The 20714-nt window shown below is 41.7% G+C and overlaps 2 protein-coding genes across 3 annotated transcripts in view; one reads left to right on the top strand and one right to left on the bottom strand.

Annotated features, from left to right (window-relative positions):
* The window catches only part of plekhg4 (pleckstrin homology domain containing, family G (with RhoGef domain) member 4), a 59640-nt gene extending 49744 nt beyond the window's left edge, over positions 1 to 9896 (top strand). Inside the window, exons 14-24 of one of the 2 annotated variants that reach the window (XM_058381634.1) lie at positions 584 to 1446; positions 2621 to 2870; positions 3567 to 3656; positions 4478 to 4702; positions 4866 to 5036; positions 5390 to 5570; positions 6017 to 6133; positions 6279 to 6515; positions 7580 to 7761; positions 8668 to 8733; positions 8867 to 9896. In XM_058381634.1, the coding sequence (XP_058237617.1) occupies positions 584 to 1446; positions 2621 to 2870; positions 3567 to 3656; positions 4478 to 4702; positions 4866 to 5036; positions 5390 to 5570; positions 6017 to 6133; positions 6279 to 6515; positions 7580 to 7761; positions 8668 to 8706 (2355 nt within the window). In that variant the 3' untranslated portion in view covers positions 8707 to 8733; positions 8867 to 9896. The remainder of the gene's footprint in view (positions 1 to 583; positions 1447 to 2620; positions 2871 to 3566; positions 3657 to 4477; positions 4703 to 4865; positions 5037 to 5389; positions 5571 to 6016; positions 6134 to 6278; positions 6516 to 7579; positions 7762 to 8667; positions 8734 to 8866) is intronic. The other variant, XM_058381635.1, reaches the window with a different exon arrangement.
* LOC131347366 (BTB/POZ domain-containing protein KCTD19-like) lies at positions 9457 to 20154 on the bottom strand. The gene is made up of 18 exons (XM_058381375.1): positions 19823 to 20154; positions 19267 to 19342; positions 17091 to 17279; positions 16452 to 16574; positions 16135 to 16333; positions 15643 to 15785; positions 15388 to 15506; positions 15032 to 15174; positions 14726 to 14809; positions 14517 to 14598; positions 12365 to 12965; positions 12154 to 12285; positions 11397 to 11441; positions 10835 to 10977; positions 10581 to 10688; positions 10340 to 10462; positions 9766 to 9773; positions 9457 to 9574 (listed from the first exon to the last, which is right to left on the bottom strand). Exons 1-18 carry the CDS (start codon positions 20093 to 20095, stop codon positions 9457 to 9459), a joined length of 2709 nt encoding a protein of 902 aa, XP_058237358.1. The 5' UTR covers positions 20096 to 20154.
* Between the last annotated feature and the right edge of the window lie 560 nt (positions 20155 to 20714).

Genomic DNA, 20714 nt, shown 5'->3' with positions numbered 1-20714 from the left:
CTGCTGTTGTGCTAAAGCAGTACTGTCCAGACCTCCCAGCTCCTCCATAAATACCTCCTTAGTTTACATGAAAATGGTGCAGAGATTCTTTTATTTCGGTTTCACACATTCACATCCAAATGCTAGAAAAAGTTTTCACTCAGATGGTCTCTTCTGTGCTTGTAGGCTTCCTTACAGATTCTGTGCTTTTGCTTCCAAAGAAGCTTTTGCTTCGGACTCTGATAACTGATAAAATTAAACTGTGCCAAGTGCAAATATCTTTTTGGTATTTGCATGACCATTCCAAGCACTCCTGGAGAAACAGTTATAGAAAGGGTTAAAGTGACTGTTATCAAGTTGTATAAATGGATAATATCAAAACCAAGTGTGCTCAGCAGTATTATTTTATATCGTACAAAGTTCGCTGCTTCTGTTGCACCATTTGACACGTCAACACCGATGCCTTGACTTCTGACCATGAAAATAGTGACAGACAGCAAGCAGGAAGAATTATCTGACTGATGAAAAAAATGCTACAAATGTGTCTGCATGTGAATAGAGCTTTTATTCCATAACGACTGATGTTTCTCTGTGTCTCTGCCAGGCATACGGATGGGCACTGGAAGGCATGAGGCACTTGGCCTGTGTGAGCATGGAGGATTGTAGCGCACCTGAGAAGTCCCAGGGAGTGATGGCTTGCCTGGAGAACTACCGCAGGCAGCATGTGCCAATCCCTGATGCACACTTCCAGGAGATGAAGGATCTCGCTGTGGAGTTAAAGAGCGACCAGGGCCTCAAACAGTGGAAATTTGCCTGGTCAAAGTGCCAGGAAACCAAACAGATGTTTGAGAAAAAGCTGGAGGCGGTGCTGCGTGCCCGCAACTCCGGCTCAGGTGCCAGCAACCCCCGTGGGCCCCAGGAGCGGAGCAGCAGCCTTTCGTTCTCCTGCAGGAAAGCCTTCGACAGTGTTCGGGCTCGTGACAGACTCTCCTCCACCCCCTGCAGCCCAGTAGGTGCTCGGTCGGATGCCCATGATTCACTGAGGACTTCTACAGGAAGTCCCTGTCACACAGAGAACCGGATTCCACACAGCACTCCCTGTAACTCACACAGACTCACTCGCAGCACATCTACAGAAGAGTCTCCTTACGCAGCATACTCTTCATCTTGTACTGCCAGTCCTGCACTATCCTCTGTAGGAGACACAAAGCGAAGGGTTCTGAGGAAAACTCAGAGTTTCGATGCAGCCGGAAGCGAGGTGGGGACTCGGTATGGCACGTGCCAGCGGACTCTAAGTGAGCCGGCACGCAGGGGCCACATGGGCGTGTTTATAAAAGGTCTGGAGGTGAGCAGCACAGAGGGGACCGATCGGTCCTACAACTCACGGCTAGCATCAGCACACAACTGGGCATCACATGAGGCGCATCATACAGGAAGCCCTGTTTCAGAGCCACGTGCCAAGAGCAGGTAAGAACAAACGAATACTCAGGGCAGGGACGGAAAATCGAGTGAACTGGCTGGAGAATGTAGTTTTACAGTAGTCTACACCCAAATAATGTGAAATGGACTAATCTCTGCACTATAGGCCATTTTCATTTTACACATTAGCCTTTCCTTGGTATAGATTGTTTCTGTTGTTTTCTTTCAAATGGCTTCAGGACACTTAAAGGAATATTTTTCCAATCTAGTGATCGACAGAAATAGGTCTGAAAGAAGCTGCAAAAGCACGTGGAAATATCATTATTGACCATATACTATAATATTAGCAAAAGTTAATATTTTTTTTAAATTATCCTTTCTCATATGAAGTAAAAATAAACCTATATGGAAAAAAAACAAACACTAATAACCATATAGCGTATTTATAGTAATATGCGAATACCAGTCATTTCTGACTGAACACAATTTGAGAAATGAACACAATTTGCTAGCTCTGTAATATTCCTTCAATTCTAATTATTTACCAGATTTTACGCCACCTCCCATGTCATACTGTGATCCCGCTGCTCCGAGTCTGGTGGGACCCACACAGTTAATATCATGGCCCTTGTTTTCCAGCTTTAGTCATGTGTGTAAGTGCTTTAGTCGTGTAAGGAACTCTGTGTGTAGCTGTGTAAAAACTTTCTTCTCGGACTCATAAACCTCCCCCATTATTCAAAGATGTCTTTTCCACATTGGGGCCCCCTGCTTCCCCGTTAATCCTCATGAGATAAAAAGCCCCAAGCACCTGATGACTCTCCCAGATGAGAGCAGCGCAGGGGGACTTTGAAGTGCAGTAAATTGCGTTCGTCTTCCGCTGCTTCACACACCGCAGTCATTTATTAGCACAGAGGAGGGAGAGGAATGAGGTTGTGTGTGTGGCTATCAGGGGGAGCTCGTTCCCACGTTATATGCTATTAACCTTGAAACTTCTTTGTATTTTGCTGATATCAGTGCTGTTTTCTGGGTTTTCACTTTGTTTTGTCTTGATGTTGTGTTTTAATTCTCACCTATACCAGGACATAGTGTAACTTCAGAATAAGGCCATAGTGAAATCTTTCTCATGTTGTGAGTTTGGCTCATTCTGTTAAAAGCAAATTCTTTTCTGAAATGAATAATGAATCATCAATCCATCTGACCTTCTCCTCTTCTCTCTCTTCAGTAAACTACGGCACATTGTGGATGAAATGGTGACAACAGAGCGTGAATATGTGCGCTCCTTGCGTTACATCATTGATCACTACTTCCCTGAGATGGAGCGTCCTGACCTGCCCCAGGACCTGCGGGGAAAGCGCAGCGTCATCTTCGGCAACCTGGAGAAGCTGGTGGACTTCCACAGTCAGTACTTCCTTAAAGAGCTGGAGAGCTGCTGTAACCATCCACTCCGTGTCAGCCACTGTTTCCTGCGCCACGTAAGAGCATCTCCCCACCACACACACACACACACACACACGTCCATGATAAATAGCATGTCTGAACACAATTGCTTCCCTCAGTCTGTTTAATTGTCTGTCTGGATGTGAAAGATGAATATTGTTCTAGATCAGTTACACGCTTCCTCTGAAATAGATCAGACATGAAAAACCAATTAACTCAAATATTTAGTAAATTAGGCTGTTAATGAGGATTCACTTTAAAAATCTGTCAAAAAAGAGTCCGTATTCGGTTACTCCATTTAATTTGTAAATCCAGGCTGGTCTTAGGATGTTGCATGGATACTTTTACCATTCTTTACCACAGTACAACTGTAAAAACATCCTTTTTTTAAAAAAAAAAAACTTGTGATTGGAAAATGAAAGAAAAAGTGGAAAAAGCAGAATAAGGAGGCAGCCTACAGCAGTCTAAAATTACATGACACATTCCTGGCACAGGGAAACCGACGATGCTCTGGGTGTATAAAATGAATATAAAACAAAATATAAGTCCATTTATCCCATACCACCAAAAAGTGCTTCCAGATAAAACTGAATTTAAATGCCTGTTCCAATCTGTTCGACATTTCCTGACCAACAAAATGTAGCATGTACTTATGCATGTAGAAGCTCTGGCTTAGTGAACTGCAGTACTGATTTTTTTTTTTTCCCCCCTCTTTCGGGTTCAATATGCAGCAAGACCAGTTTGGATTGTACGCTCTGTACAGCAAGAATAAGCCCAAGTCAGATTCACTGCTGGCCAGCCATGGAAACAGCTTCTTCAGGGTGAGTGACCCAAACTCCTGCACAAGAAGATGCATGATGGAGTCTGTTCATTTCTGACTCATTTCACTGTACTGAGAAGAGTGTGATGATGGTCTAACTGCCGTTGTTTGAGCAGAATTCATTGCCAACTATTTTAATTTAAAAAATACTTGTTAAAGGAATTTATAATCTCAGAGAAAGGATCTCTGTTGTAGTTATAGAGGTTCCTGAGTGATGATTGCAAACTCGCAGATCCGATTGAGCAAAATTGGCCGTTCTCTCGGGGTGAAATGGAAAACATATTCTTTCCTCTGTCATTCACAGCAACCCTAGCCAATAATTGCAAGAGTCTGTGAACTCCATGTAACTGGAAGACTCAAAGCTGTGACGATGCTCCAGCAGCAGTTTGATAAGATGCAGTTATTTGGCTTTACGTCTCTGAGATGGCGTTTGTTAGCCTCGACCCTTTCCAATTGGGAGCTGTCTTATGGTATGGAATAGAATTGACTATGGGTGGGTGAGAATTGACAGGAGCCCAGATTAGAAAGGATTGGGGGGAGATTTCTAGAAAGAATTTGTAGCAGTAAGTTACAATACTTACTTACAGTCCTTTACTTTACACCAAGAACAATTTTAGTAAAGTATTCACTCATATCTATCTCAAAGACCTTTTGTTGTTGCAATTCAAGATTAAGTGGAACGTGTATTCTTTTAAAACGACCAAAAATAACCCTAAGATGATGCTACTCAGTCTTTGATGCATGGTGCATATGCAGTGTCAGATACCCCCCCCCCCCCCCACATGTCCTTGTTTCACCCTCACAATCTATTTCTTTTTCCAGCATAAACAGCTGGAGCTGGAGGATAAAATGGACTTGGCCTCATACCTGCTGAAGCCCATCCAGCGAATGAGTAAATACGCTCTTCTGCTCAAGGATCTGATTAAGGAGGTGAGCGAGGCTCAGGAGCAGGAGCTCTCCTATCTACGTGCCGCTGCTGAAATGGTGAAGTTCCAGCTGCGCCACGGCAATGACCTGCTGGCCATGGATGCCATTCGCGACTGCGATGTGAGTAAACCCCCCCCTGTCACTACTCTCAAAATTTTATCTACACAAAGAACACACTGCTATGATAAAATCATCTTGCATGACAGTTTTATTATGAGCTTATAAAGATTATGAAGTGAACATGTTATTCTGAGGTTTAGGCATACCTGCTTTTGTGTCTCAGGTGAACCTGAAGGAGCAGGGCCAGCTGGTTCGGCAGGATGAGTTTACCATCTGGTACGGGAGGAAGAAGTGCCAGAGACATGTGTTCCTGTTTGAGGACCTGGTGCTGTTCAGCAAACCCAAACGGATCGAGGGAGGCCTGGATGTCTACATATACAAGCACTCCTTTAAGGTAAATCACGTCAAAGTGATGTGTTTAAAACTGGCATCGGACGAGTACCTGTATGATTCCTTTTCCAGATTTAGTGTATAGAGTATCTTACTGTGCTCCTGAACAAGTATCTGGATCTGCACATTGTTTTTGAATGCCAAAGGAGATACTAAAATAGTGTACGAACATCTCCATAGTTTTAACTTCATTTAAATGAAAGGAAGAATCTGTAAACATATTATTTAGGTATAGCCCTTTATCTTTCTGCTATCTTAAATAGTTAGCTAGATAGTTAATAGCTAGTAAACTAAACCTTATTCGTTCCAGATAAATATTAGCTGAGTTTCAGTGTCTCAGTCTTCTTGATTTTATAGACTGCTGATGTGGGGATGACAGAGACGTCAGGGGAGAATGGGCTACGCTTTGAGATCTGGTTTCGCAGAAGAACATCAAAGAACCAGACCTACATCCTCCAGGCTGCTACTGCTGACATTAAACAAGCATGGACCTCAGACATCGCCCGCATACTGTGGCAACAGGCCACACGGAACAAAGGTGTGTGTGTGTGTGTGTGTGTGTGTGTGTGTGGCACTTCCATGTAATGTTTTGTCAAGACATCAAATGAATATTTTGGATGATGGTCTGTTAGTCTTTTTTCTTCAGCACCTCAGCAAGTTTGGAATTAATAAATTCTGTATTTGTATCTGTACTCGCCCCAGGCTTACAGAAACAGGCTTTTCAAAAGACTCATTTGAATCCGTCTTGTATTGTTTTACGAAACTCTGACATGGCATCACTGAGTGAGAAGAAAATGCAAATCAATCAGGTCTTTGAAAGTAGCTCAGGTTTTCAGACTCTGGCAAAGCTCTGTATATTTTTTTACCATAAATTACAGAGTTATAAAAGGCAGTGTGGTGAACTGGTATTTATCAAATTTGCTGTCCAAGTGTTTGAATCTCTGGTAGAGTGATCTGATTTGGTGTGCGTGTCTGTGTGTGTAGAAATCCGTATGCAGGAGATGGTGTCTATGGGAGTGGGCAATAAGCCGTTTTTGGATATCAAACCCAGTGATGCTGCTATCAATGATCGTGCCATCGATTACATCATGAAGGGCAGAGGTAAGACCAGACCTCAGCAACTTATTTAGTTCAGTAGCATTAGATGCTTAATCATAACGTTTTGCCCTTTAACTGTGAGTGTTGCATTTTATTCAATAAAACCCCATATTGATGTGTGCACTCACTCTCTGTTCTTTTGCTACAGGAGCCAGGACAAGGGCGTCCATCGCCGTCTCTCTATTTGACCACTCTAATCCATTTAAGAGAGCTGCTGTGAGTGCACCAGTTAACGGAACTCCAGGGCCAGGTGGACCCCCGTCTTCCACACTGCTGGGGCCCCTCAACCTCCACATGTACAGCAGTCAGACTCTGCTACCAGGGGAGAGACCCCTGATTGAGGAGGATGAGCTTGAGCATGAAACCAGCAGCCAGCCTTCAATGAGTATGTTCTTTTAAATCAGGGGACCTCAAACGTTTTGTAACCCATTTCCAGGGTAGCAATATAATCACAGCACAGATTAAATTTAAGAACATGGCAAATACGTCCCACCGCATTAATTTAATCAGATCAATAAAGCTTTACGTTCCCTAACTTTCCACTTGTCCAGATATAGCTTTGAAACAATGAGTAATATGTAACAATGTCCTCACTGATCATGAGGGCCTGACCTCACTATTGCTTTTGTGGCTGAAAGGGCGCAAATCCACCAACACGCCAAAATCTAGCGGAAAACCTGCACAGAAGACTGGGGACTATTATAACAGCAACAAGGGAAAAAAATCTGGAATGTGATGTTTAACAAGGACATATGGGTGTGATGGATAGTGTTGACCCCACTTTGAGAACATGACTTTATTTGTTATTATACTCTAATGGTCAAAAACACTCCATTTGGTCCAGCAAACTCAGACTCATAGTGTCTTGGCAAAATTTCAGCAGCATCCAACTTTATGCAAATAAAAATTGTGTGAGCTTTCTTCTCACAAAGCTTCTCGTCGCATTAAATCTATCAAATCTATCATCGTTCACTTCCCAGAACGACATGTTTTGATATTGTCTATTTGATTCCCATAACAACGTCCCGTTACCAAAATAATAAAAACAGCATAGAAACACCCATCAGCTGTAAGCAGAGAGAGCCGATACAGGCAGGTAGATGAATAGATTAGCCTTAACAGTGTATTTATGTAATCTCAGTACTGTGTTCCTGTGGTGCTCAACCTTCAATGTCTTCACAAGTGCTATAAATATACTAGATATATTCATTTATAAGAAATGGCATAAGCAGGCTTCTAAGCCTTTCATCTTTTTTTGACAAAGTAAGCAGAGCTCTAGGTCTTGTCTATTATGTTTATAAATAACAATATGAGGATGGGTTCTGTTTTGAATTTGGTTCCTCTTAAAATTTCATCACCTCGGTCTTCTTTATTGGGGATCTAAAATCTATTTTAGAGAAAATCAATTGGTTACTGTTAAACAGATAAAACTGAGTTGTTTGTGTCTAGCTACAGAGAGTTCGGGATCGTCCTCGCACTGTCTATCGGGCAGCGGCTCGAGTGGTTCAGACAGCGGCTGTGTGTCCAGTCACCTCCCCGAGGCTCTGTCTGAGGAGCCCAGCTCTCCATGCGACTCGTCCTGCTTCACCTCTGAGCACAAATCCAGCTTCAACAGCCAGTACATTTCAGCGGTCAGTGTGTGTGTGTGTGTTCATCACATATTCCTTTTAAGACTTGGCATGAAGTCCAGTCATTCCAGGCTCTCTAGAAAACCATGAGAAATATGTATTTCTGTTTCTCAGAACATTGTTAAAGTGTGTGTATGTGTTAGGTTGATCCACGAAAGCATTTTGATATCAAAAGTAATCTAGTCTTCCCATGCTTCTTCACAGTGGAAGTACACTTTCCCATTGTTCTGGATGAATGTTTTTCTGCGTATAATAAGTCCCTGCAGCAGTGGTTGGTTTGAAGTGGCACCTCTGTACCTCCCCTTTTAAAACACCCCAGTAAACACAGACAAGAAAACACTAAATAATGATGGCTGCTATCAGGCCATCTCTCTAATTGCACAGAACTGTTTAATGTTGTATACGCTGTGCATAAATATATAAAATTTGATACTCCTGTAAGCAGTCTCAGCGACTCTACAGCACAGCCAGGTACGATCAGGACAATAATGCTGTGGGCTTCTGGATGAAAGATATTCAAGTGATATCATGGATCAATACCTAATCCATTAAACTGGCATTTTCCTTCTTGTTTGTTTATAACCAGCCACTGTAACCCGCTGCCTGTGCACCCAGAACATAATCAACACCTCGATGCAAATTTCCTCCTGATTAATTAATACAATTAGACTGACTGCATTCAGTGAGGCAGAATCTATTTTAGTGTCAGATGTACAGCTTTAGCACTAAAATATTCTTTAAAAATGCTGTCTTACTTGTAACTGGCGTGAACATTGGTTTTGGACTAATATTTATGACCTGGCATAAATAAATGATAACACTAATAAGCATTATTGTATCCAATGAGCATAACGACTAGCCTCTAACCCTGTACTAATAACCCGTCCATGTCTTCTTCCCCCCCCACAGAAAGGTGATCAGGTTCTAGGCCCCTCTACTATAGTGTGAGCGCTCTGTGTAACCACAGCTGCTACTGTAAGTCCTGCTTCTGCTCTCATGACTCTCCAACCACAACAGACGCATACATAACTACCACCTACATCAGCTACAGCCATATGGAACGGTTTACTTTAGACACACTGTATAATTCTAACATGTTGTCTCATAGGTTTAACGTCAGGCTGCTCTTCTAGAAGACGACAGCGTCACCCCACACCGAAGTGGACACAGGCGTGTATTTATTGTCCCACTCAACCTCCGCCAAATCTCATCTCATCATACGGACTTCTGATAGTTCTGGAAAATAGCACTGTTTTTTAAAATAAAAATGCCACTTGAGAGCTTATATATACCTTTTTAAAAAAAAAAAAAAAAAAAGAATGTTGATTTAGATGTTGTATTTATCTTTTTGTTTTTTTAGGTGCTGGTACAGTAGTTTCTGTACTCTTATCAGTAACTGTAAATAATTCTTTTAGTTTAACACAGTTGTGAACTGTTTCTACATTTTTTTTTTCCTCATCTGTCCATTGACCACTTTGCTGTAGACTGCAAAAGAACTGGCTCTGAAATAGCTCAGTACCAAAAAGATAGAGCTACACCTTATCATAAGGTTACAACGATACTCCTCTGATAGTCCAAAAGCAGTGCCTTCTTCTCTTTTACACCTGATGACTGTACTGTTCAGTTTTTATTTACTTATCTTTGTTGGGATTCTCTGGGCTGACCTGTGGACAGTTATTTGGATTTTGATGCTACTGGCTAGCTTGTTTCCAGCTGCTCCAGCTTTATGATGGTCAGACCTGTTCCAGGATCGGTGTGTTCATGCAGAGCGGTCAGCATGTCGAGGAACTCAATGGCCACTGGTCGCTGCTTGACCCTGTTTGAGGAAGGAGTTCATTTCACTTGTCTTGTATCTGCTTTATATATAACTGCAAAACCAGACAAATAAAACTGTACATTGCCTGTAAATATTAGCACCTGTGTCAAGTACATAGTATGTAAGACTGATAACTTTGTACATTTCCATCCAGGGAATCACTAAAGTGCCATTCATATCAACTATGAAACCATTTACACTTCAGAAAAGAAAAAAGAGAATAGGTGTTCAATTTCCGCAGCTGGAGAATAAAAGTCCTTCTAGTGGGACTAAGTGTCATGTTTTAGTTTCATGAATATTTAATAAAACAGCATTGGTTTTGCATTGTTTCACAATGAACGTGAGTTTCATTTCAGATCTGTTTCAGCTGAAAGGCCATTATATTGCATGATAGAGGTCATTTTGCTGAGAAATACATTTCAGGTATGCACTGTGGAACAAATATACATTATTTGTACCCTGGATTTATGGTGCATTTTGGGAAAATCATCTAGTGAACTAGTCAGGGGCTATGGTTTGTCCACTGTTAACTGGACAATGCTATTATACTAAAAATATAAAGCCAAACAGATAAAATCGAATTCTTGTTAACCCTGATAGAAGACACAATACTACATTCTTCAGGCTTTGAAATATAATAGGACCCTGTTGGGTTTAATTACACTGCAGTTGACGTGATTAGCAGGTCATAACGAGCCACTGGGAGCTGTGGGGAAGTCTCCGTCTTGTGAGTAGGAAATGGAAGATGCAGTTTTTTATACATACCTTTTGTGTTGATATTGTGACTTCCAGCATGTCTGGAGAAACCCGGCTGACTGTGTGGAGGGAAGTCTTCCTCAGTAACTCTCGTACACACTCTGTGTATGTCTTTGCCAGTGGTAGAGTGAACTTGACATGAGAAATGAAGAGTTATTTACAACTATCAACCGCATCTGAAATGTTATTACCTGACCACACTGCTGGAAAACCCTTAACATTTAGACCTGCTGAAGACACAGGTAGTTACCTTGACCCACTGCAACAGCTTCTCCTGCTTTTCCAGTTTTTTATGTGGCCTGACTCTGATTGCGGTCAAAAGCTCTTGCACAAAGCTGTCCACTCCCATGTGACCTGTCTGCAGCAGACACTAAGGGTCAGATTTCAGCAGTGCTACATGTACTTTTATTACCGTTTGGATAGTGTTTTTTAACCTTGATGATCATACAAAAACATGAAGCACAAACACCGCCGAGTCAAACGTCCAGTTATTTTTGACTTTACCCAGAGATGATGGACCAGCTTGACTATGCAGTCCTTTGGCTCGAGTCTTCTAGAGTCTAAGATCGTGCCGGTGAGAAAGGCATGACACTCACGAGCGTATACCATCTCTTCATAAGACATACTGAAGTATGCGAATGCAACATCTGGTGAAGAAGACGCTGTATTAGTTCAAACGAATAGCACAAGACAATTTATCCTTTTTTAAATATCCTTTTAGCAGAAAAGTATTCACAAAAATACGACCCAGAGTAAGCTTTAACTAGCTTGCCATGAAAACAGCAGAGCGTTACGTGCTCCGGAGCCAGACTGTAAACACAAACGTCTGCGTTGCTGCTACAGTTTGTTATTCCTCTCACTAGAAATGTTTGGCCTTCGTCGGTCTTAATGACGTGACAGGCAAACGTGAACATGACAGAGTTTTGAGGTTTTATGAAAAAAAGGAGTCCTAGTGCCCCCGTGTGTTTGTTGTGCTGGAAGGAAACCATGCCGAATGACACCTGGAGAACAAATAAACCTGAACAGAATCACGCTTGATTTTAAATAAGATAAGTAAAGATCATACCATCGCCTTCTTTCTTGGCAGACTGCATCAACTGAGGCTGTTCGTCTGTTGGAGGAAAGCTAAGTCAGTCATTCAACCCGAATCTCCTTAGAACTCCAGCATATTGTTTTAATGTAGATGTGGCATTGTGTTAAACAAATTGACCAAAATGTTGGAGACTCAAACCAGTTGGAAAACAAAACACAAGTCTGATGTGACCAGAATGTAAATTTTTTGGCTGTTGCACAAAGCACTCAACACATCACTCATCCTCTTGGTTCCTTCTCTGTCTAATTCCCTCCTTACCTAATCACTGACATTTGATGTACAAACTCCTCTAGGCCTAAACATGCAACAGTCATTAATAATTGATATAATGATGCTTTATGGGATGTTAGGAAATCTTTCATAATCAAACTCTTCCACAATGTTGTCCTGGATATAACTATCTAATTATAACCAGTTAACTAATTATGTGACTTGTAATAGCAACTGATTGTACAAGAACTAAGTTGGATCAAAGTTCACGATCTTTATATTAACTATATTGATTTTTCTCTTCTTCTGAGGCTATTTTGAATTGCATTTCCCGTTTATAAATGTATGCAGGTCACCATCGTTAAAATCTATAAGCCACCCAGGGTATCAGGTTACCGTTTAAAGACTCCAGTAGTACCTTAATGCAGTTATTATTAATGTGCCTGAATTATTTTCTGCTGCTCAGTTCAGACTGGATCCTGTTGAGGAAATACACTGAAGTATAAACTGTATGCTTGACCTGTGTAGATGACACTGTGGGTGAAGTATCCCGCTGCCTCTCCTCTCCCCAGCACTGCTGGATGTTCCACCGTTAACACACAACCATACACAGGCATGGGAAACACACTCCCTCTTATAGATACCCTCTGATCTGCAGTAACACACAGTGCAAACCAACACAGTAAGTGTGTTTATAATTTAATTAATACTTAAACACAACTGTTTCTTACCTCTACTTGGATTTTTGTGCATGTGTGTGTTGTGTTCCAGTCTCTCCTCAATGTGTGTGTGTTTCTTCTGGGCGCTGCCCGTGTCACTGCTTTGCTGTTGTTCCTTGCAGCTCTGCCGGTTGTTAGAGAAGGCTTTGACCAGTGTTGCTGTGAGGGCAGATGTTTCTCTATCGGACAGTTCTGATAACAGCTGTACGAGCTCGGTTCTTGAAACCGTTGAGGACTCCAATAGTATAGCCAACCGTTCCAGCTGAGGACTGTCCTCCTCCTGCCTGCTCTCACGCAGTATGTGCAATAAGACAGCCATTTCTCTGTTCCAGCAATCCCCCGAGATGCCCTTGCTGCCGCTGTATGCTGTGCTCACTGGTAGAAGCTTGCTCCTATTTTTAATCAGCGGCTCCTCATTAGCACAAGAGCTGCTGGAGACTGCAGTGGCTGTTTTCTCTGCTGTTTCCGTCTTCTCAGTAGCAGCATGTTGCACTTCTGTTATTCCGGATGCACCAGCAGAAGCCTCATTCTCAGAGTGTGTACTTGATGTTTCACTGGAAAGTAGAATGTATTCTGGGCTTTCTCTTTGAGGCTCGTATTCCTCTGGTGATTCCTGTGGAGAGTTATTAATACAGTCTTTATTATTAAATGACAAAATAGTATTCAAATGCAAATTGGAAACGGTTCAAAGGCAAAAAAGGGTTTCACATATTAACGTCTGTCTACGGGTTCTCCTCATCACTCCTATTACTTTAACATGTGACTACAGAATGAATTCACTGATAATAAATATAAAATTAGAACAACTAAACATGTATAACAGAAATTCTACTGCAATAACAAGAAAATATCTCATTCATAATCTATGATTCAGGATTATATGCTGTTGATCTTCAACACACAGGTGATGGTATTTATTTTGTTAGCATGGTTTAGGTGTCACTCCTTTATACAAGCACTAAATATTTCCTTTACAAAACCGAAGCAGTCTTTTAAGAATGACATCATCTCCATCCACAGGGCACATAGGCTGACTGATTTGATGAGGATGAAAATGATGTAAATCATAGACTATGGCCTTCACAGTCACCGTTTCTCACATAATGTTCAGTTCTTTTTAATAACGCTAACTCTAACTTTTTGTCTTTGATCCATTATGCATAAAGTGGTTGAACTTTTATTGCTGGGGTGTCCAATCCCAACCACTCCTGATACTCGATTGAAGACCCAAGACTGTTGGAATGGGAGTCTCTTTTTGGGTAAGACAGACGTAAACCAGCTGATTACTAATTAACAGCCCTTCCTAAAGTTGAAGTGGGTGTGTTAAAGCAAAAAAGTCATGGGGTACTACATTAAGGAACCTGTGCTCTAGTGGAGCATTTGGACACTAAGTTATTGCATTGTATTGTGAGATTTCATTAACACACTGGATGTTGGTCTTGTTCTTCTTTTGACTGCTCCCTGTTTTGGGATCGTCATAGCAGATCATTTGGTCCGCATGTTTTGATTTGGCACAGGTTTTACACTGGATGCCCTTCCTGACGCAACCCTCCAATTTAATCCGGGCTTGGGACTGCCACTGTGATTTAACTCTTCGGTGGCTGGGCTAGCACCCTGCCGGGGAATCAAACCCCAACCACAGCGATGAGAGCCGCTGGACCACCAGGAGGCTTCGTTTACACACTGGATATTCTCCACTATTCTACAAATGTTAACATGTTATAAAATACGGCACTATATAGAGATCAGGATTTGTTTTTGGACATACTGTACCCCAAATTTACTTCTTTATCCCAACGATCACTATATCAACAGACTGCAAAGTCACAAGAGAATTCTCTTGTCGGTTATGATGTGCTTTGGAAATGTTAGCTTCATTCAAATACACTGAATATGATCCCTCAACTAAAACACTCCACGGGATCCAGGGTGAAAGAGGTTGGTGATCTGACCGCAGCTTCAAATTAAATTCCTGAAGCCTGGTGCTACAGAATGTTCCCCTGCAGAAGAGCCCGAAAATCTCAATCTACCTTGTGGTTTTTCTTATATTGTTTTAAGCATATCAGATAATGCTTAGCTAGTACTTCTTCAGCTGATAATCAATGCAGATTATTCTGACAGAATGGTGCTAAATAAGACTTTGCCCAGGCATGCAAGTACAAACCTCACTGGTGAGACTTAAGATGTCTTCATCTTTGCATGACGTGAAAAGATTCCTCGGTTGGGTCCTAGCTTTACACCAGACCCTGACATACACCACAACCAGGGGACAGAAATTAATCAGAATATGTTACGTGCTCTGTACTTTATCTATTCAGATAAAATCAATCCAATCCAAAATTTGGCCTAACTGATTAATGCTAGCTCTGTTACCTGTAGTCTGGGGAGTTCTGCAGTGCACTAGACAGAGCAGGGATCTGGAAAGCCTCAATCTCCTGACACAGCAATGTCCATTCCCTGCAAATACATTGGTCATTTAAAGCTGCACTTTAGTCTGTCATACAAAAAGCTTTTTATTGTCTGTTGCATTTACACTGTACAGACAGAGCAGTGAATCACTCTCAGACATACAGGTGGATTTCACAGATACAGACCAAAACACAAGACTAAATATCAGCCATTCTTCCTTTTATAGCCATAAACTAGGTTTCATTTCCATCCAGAAAGCCTTCCCCCCACCTGAAGTCCAGGGGCAGCAGCAAACGGCCACATCTCAGGAAGTTAAGAATGTGCCGGAACATTTGGCCGTCTCCCTTAACCAGTAGGCTCTCCCCAAAGACAATCCATTTACTCTTATTGGTATTGGCGAGGAGCTCGGGATGCTGGAGAAGAGGATTTCAGATTCTTTACACAGTGCTACAGTGCTGAGGATGACTAATCTAACATCTTTAGGGAGGAAGGACTCATAAATGTATATTTTATGTTCTTTATTGCATTTGGGTAGATCTTGGCTTAGAATGTCAGTACGACCAAAATTTATTTTGGCTGATCAAAAAAGTGGATAACTTGTGGAGTGAAGGGAACACGTCACATACCTTTATAAGGGTTTTGAAGTATGTAGCATACCAACGAGTTCCAGCATAAACCTTCACAACTTTATAAAGGGTGAATGTGGACACTGAGACGGACCAAGACATAGCACTCATGTAGCCTGCTAAAGAGAGATGAGAGGAAACACTCGCTGAAAAATTCATATCTGTCTTTCTAAACCTTAAAAAACCCATGATAAGATCTTTTTTTTCTATAAACAAAAACCTGCTGTGACTACAAGTGCTTGTTTTCACTCTTACTGGTTTCCTTCCTGTGGAAGAGTTCTCGCATAGCCTCTCTGATGGCCAGGTACACTCCATCTTGACTGTCCAGATAAGCACATAGGCTAGGCAACTCTTCTGCAGTCCTCGTCAGAGGTAGACGTGATGTTCCCAACCAGTTCCTGCAATCACATCACAAACATCTCACTCCCTCTAACCCCAAAATCTTCCAACAGCCCACTCAAACAATAACTCCAACTCTGGTGAAGTTCCAAATTTTCAACATCACCCCCACACTATGACCCATATTTCAGGCATCCTACCCTAGAGAAGACTTAAACTTCTAATCAAGTCTCAGACTCCAAACCTCCATGCCTCACAAGTACCCAAACTCTCAATATCCCATTCCTGCAATTACCCATAACCCATTTCCACAATGACTCAAATCTCACTACAGAAATAAACCAAACTCTCCATAGTAATATAGTAATACTGCCCCAACTCGTATCACTAGTTACCCCCTTGACTCACTCGACATGTTGGAAGAGCACCCCAGTTCCTATGATGTACAGTCTGTTGCCTTCAAGGTTGCTGTCCACACACAGCTGACCAAGAGAGGAGTCGGGATACTTGACCAACAGACTCAAGCTCAGAACATAGAGCGGCTCCACCGCACAGCACCTCTGACCTTCTGAATCCGAGTCACTCGAGGTGCTCCCGTCTTTCCAATCTGAGGGGAAATAAAGCACCACAAAAACAGCGACATATTCTCTTTTCCTTTGGCATTGCAGTGATTCAGAGTCCAAACCTTTTAGGTTTATAAATGTAAAGTTCACTGTACTACACACCACTCGGTTCCTGCAGCATCTCTATAAACTCAGTCATGCCCACCATTCTGGCTTCGTCATACAATTCTTCATGTTCTCTGAACAGCTCTGGAAGTAGGACTTTCCCAGACTGCAGGAAATTAGCTTTAATGCAGGAAAACAAATGGAGGTCATCTTTCATAATCAGCCTCTTCTTTCAACAGCTGTTGCTACTGTTGTCTTAAACGTTTCAAACCATTGTATAGTGTAAAAAATTGTAAATTTAGAAAAATAGAAAAACATTTTTTTCTAAGAAGGTGACTGGCCGGTTACTGGACAACGTCAGAAATCATCTCCATTGCCCAGGTCTTTCTCTTTATTGCATCTTTTAGCTGCTCCTACTTTGTGGTTTTCTTTTCATTTTTTTTTTTAGATTTTTATATATATATTTTTTAAATATATATTTATGAACAATTTTAATATTTTAAGTTGCCTATTTAGTTTTGTAAATACAAACTCACTCTAAATACAGTCTTCGTACTAACAACCTGGCACCTAATCAAACCCATTTAAAGAAAGAGGAAAGTGTAAGAACGCCAGTTGCCTAAAGTAAATAGAAAATTATTGGGTGTATGAGTGGAAGCAAAATCTAAATGATGATTATGCAGAGAGAGTGCTTGCCTATGAACCTGAAGAGGTGACTGCTACATTCTATAACAGCTACATCCTCACAAAGCCATAGCAGATTGTCATGGGTGATCAGGCCTGGATGCAGGCGCACATGCTCCAGAAGAACAAAGCAGTAATGCACTTCTTCCTTACTGGCCACTAGAGGTGCAGACACCAACCCCTGTGGCATGACCTTATGGACTGAAATACACAGCAGATAACTACATAAAAATGCAGTGTGGAATTAGTTAAAATAGAGATGAATTACTGTTATCATGGTGGAAACATTTTAGAAGATTAATGCTTTTCAGAAAGCATATTCTATAAATCTGACTTAATAAACTAAAGCCTTATCTAATTAAAGTAGCTCATTTTTTATCTTTATTAACCACATTATCCTTGTCAGGGTCAACGTGGATCCGGAGGATCTTGGGAACAGTGAGTGTGAGCCAGGAAAACACTCTAAATGAGACACCAGTCCATCTGCCAGCATGTTTTTTGGAAGGTGGCATTGTTCAATATGGGGCTTTGCCCAAAAAGGCTTCTGTCTAAACTTGAAGCTTTGTCTAACATGGGGCTTTAGCCAACCTGGGGATTCTGACCAACATGGAATTCTTTCTGTCACCCAACCAAGAAATTTAACCCAAAGGGCTTTGACCATTGTGGGCCTTGGCACAATCAGTGGACCATTCTGCCATATACATGGCAAGAGCTTTAGGCACCCAGCTTTAAGGCTTTATCTATCCCATAAAGTGCAGAAAAATATTAAACACTATTTCCTGGGTGATGTGTCTCAGGCCTCACTGCACTATACACCGATCAGGCATTACATTATGACCACCTGCCTAATATTGTGTTGGTCCCCCTTTTGTTGCCAAAACTGCCCTGACCCATCGAGGCATGGAGTCTACTAGAAGGTGTACTGTGGAATCTGGCACCAAGAATATTAGCAGCAGATCCTTCAAGTCATGTAAGTTGCGAGGTGGGGGCTCCATGGATCAGACTTGATTGTCCAGCACATCCCACAGATACTTGATTGGATTGAGATCTGGGGAATTTGGAGGCAAAGTCAACACCTTAAACTCGTTGTTGAGCACATCAAACCATTCCTGAACCATTGCTGCTTTGTGGCACAGCGCATTATCCTGCTGAAAGAGGCCACAGCCATCAGGGAATACAGTTTCCATGAAAGGGTGTACATGGTCTGCAACAATGCTTAGGTAGGTGGTACGTGTCAAAGTAACATCCACATGGATGACAGGACCCAAGGTTTCCCAGCAGAACATTGCCCAGAGCATGACACTGCCTTCTTCCCATAGTGCATCCTGGTGCCATGTGTTCCCCTGGTCAGCAACAAACACACACTCAGCCATCCATGTGATATAAAAGAAAACATAAATCATAGAACCAGGCCACCTTCTTCCATTGGTCCGTGGTCCAGTTCTGATGCTCGTGCCCATTGTTTTGACGATTGTTTTGACGATTGCTTTTGACGATTCACGGGGATCAGCATGGGCACCCTGCGGCTATGCATCCCCATACGCAACAAACTGCGATACTCTGTGTATCCTGACACCTTTCTATCAGAACCAGCATTAACTTCTTCAGCAATCTGAGCAACAGTAGCTCGTCTGTTAGATCGGATCACACGGCCCAGCCCTCGCGCCCCACGTGCATCAATGAGCCTTGGCCGCCCATGACCCTGTCTCCGGTTCACCACTGTTCCTTCCTTGGACCACTTTTGATAGATACTGACCACTGCAGACCGGGAACACCCCACAAGAGCTGCAGTTTTGGAGATGCTCTGATCCAGTGGTCTAGCCATCACAATTTAGCCCTTGTCAAACTCGCTCAAATCCTTACGCTTGTCCATTTTTCCTGCTTCTAACATCAACTTTGAGGACAAAATGTTGACTTGCTGCCTAATATATCCCACCCACTAACAGGTGCCATGATGAGGAGATCATCAGTGTTATTCACTTCACCTGTCAGTGCTCATAATGTTACACCTGATCGTTGTATCTCACTCAAACAACAGATGCATGGGAAAGGCAGGTTAGTACAAGTTCAATAATAATAACAATAATAAAAAAACCTACTATTAAATCAATAAGAAATGTAGCTCATGCTTTAAAATGTAAACCTCTGTATTATCATATCCCACCAGCAGATGGAGACGTTCACTCACCGAAGGTCTCAGCCTCAGTTGTGAAGTTAGAGACACAGATCTTCGAGCAGTCAGTCACCTGTAGATTTTCTAAACCCTGTCAAACACACAGCATACACATGCATGCTCTTTATGAAGATGGAAGGCTCGTATAGAGGAGTTACAACAGGAGGAGCATATAATAGTTCTCCATTAAAATTACACATATGCTGTATCTGCATCACTGCAGAAAGGACATTGTTCATATCACACACTTGTGGTGTTTAGAATAATCTATAATCACACTCTCCGGTGTGAGGATGGGGTTCCCTTTTGAGTCTGGTTCCTCTCAAGGTTTCTTCCTCATACCATCTAAGGGAGTTTTTTCCTTGCCACAGTCGCCTCAGGCTTGCTCACTAGGGATGAACATCTAGGACATGTTTTTTTTTTATGTTTCCTATGTTCTGTAAAGCTGCTTTGAGACGATGTTCATTGTTAAAAGCGCTATACAAATAAAATTGAATTGAAATAATAGGAAATGCAAGCTTCAGTAAGGAAAAAAAGCTCTCTCTCGCATCCAAAATATTTAGGAACCCACCTGCTGCAGAGCTGTTAGATGAAGACCTGTTGCAAGTTCATGCAATATGTTCACTTCTAATACAGCTTCTGAAGTCAGTTTTCCTGTATTTATGCAGTAATAAACATGTCTAAACGCGCATGCATCTCGATCAATAAACAGTGTGGAATTGCCCCCATGTCCCCTGGCTGATTTCAGCAGTAAGGAGTCCTGGAAGTAGTCCAGTCTGTTCAGAGGAATGGAGAAAACGCATCCTCCTACATTGAAGCTGTAACCCTCTCCTCTTTCTTCCATAATCAGCTCATAAACTATTTAGACAACATGCTATTGCACCAATAAGGGGTTAAAAAACAGTGAAAATGCCACCGCGCGCGTGAGCACGATTAGCAACGCTAGCTAAAGTGCAGTTACCAACTGCGCCGTTTTTCTGTAGCAACACAGTAAAAAGTGTGTTTCCGAGACTTTCTAATTTACTTTCTCCCCTTTTCCACCCCAATAATAGTTATTGTAACTAAATGATTTTTTTTTTAAAACGTTTTAAGGTATCTTTAACAAAGCACAGGAGTTCAAAACGAGCTCGAGCTTGGGTTTTATTATTAACGTTCAGTGTGCCGCGGTGCACGCGCACATAATTTTAACAAGCTCTCTCTCTCTCTCTCTCTCTCTCACACACACACACACACACACACACATTTATTCTATAATTTGTATAGATTTAATTGTAGAGAAACTGAAACTTAAATATATCATGGTGTTGGTCTACACTGCACCAGAATTGCTCGTTTTTAATATGTTAAAAATTAACGTTATAAGATAAATAATGAGAATAATAAATATAAATATAATAAACAACTCTTTTTAAATGAGTTATTATTATTATTATTATTATTATCATCATCATCATCATCATCAT

The sequence above is a fragment of the Hemibagrus wyckioides genome, linkage group LG27 (assembly GCF_019097595.1).
Source record: "Hemibagrus wyckioides isolate EC202008001 linkage group LG27, SWU_Hwy_1.0, whole genome shotgun sequence".
In the NCBI taxonomy this organism is placed as follows: Eukaryota; Metazoa; Chordata; class Actinopteri; order Siluriformes; family Bagridae; genus Hemibagrus; species Hemibagrus wyckioides.
The sequence above is the reverse complement of the archived record's forward strand: the minus strand, read 5'-3'. Positions and strand labels throughout refer to the sequence as shown.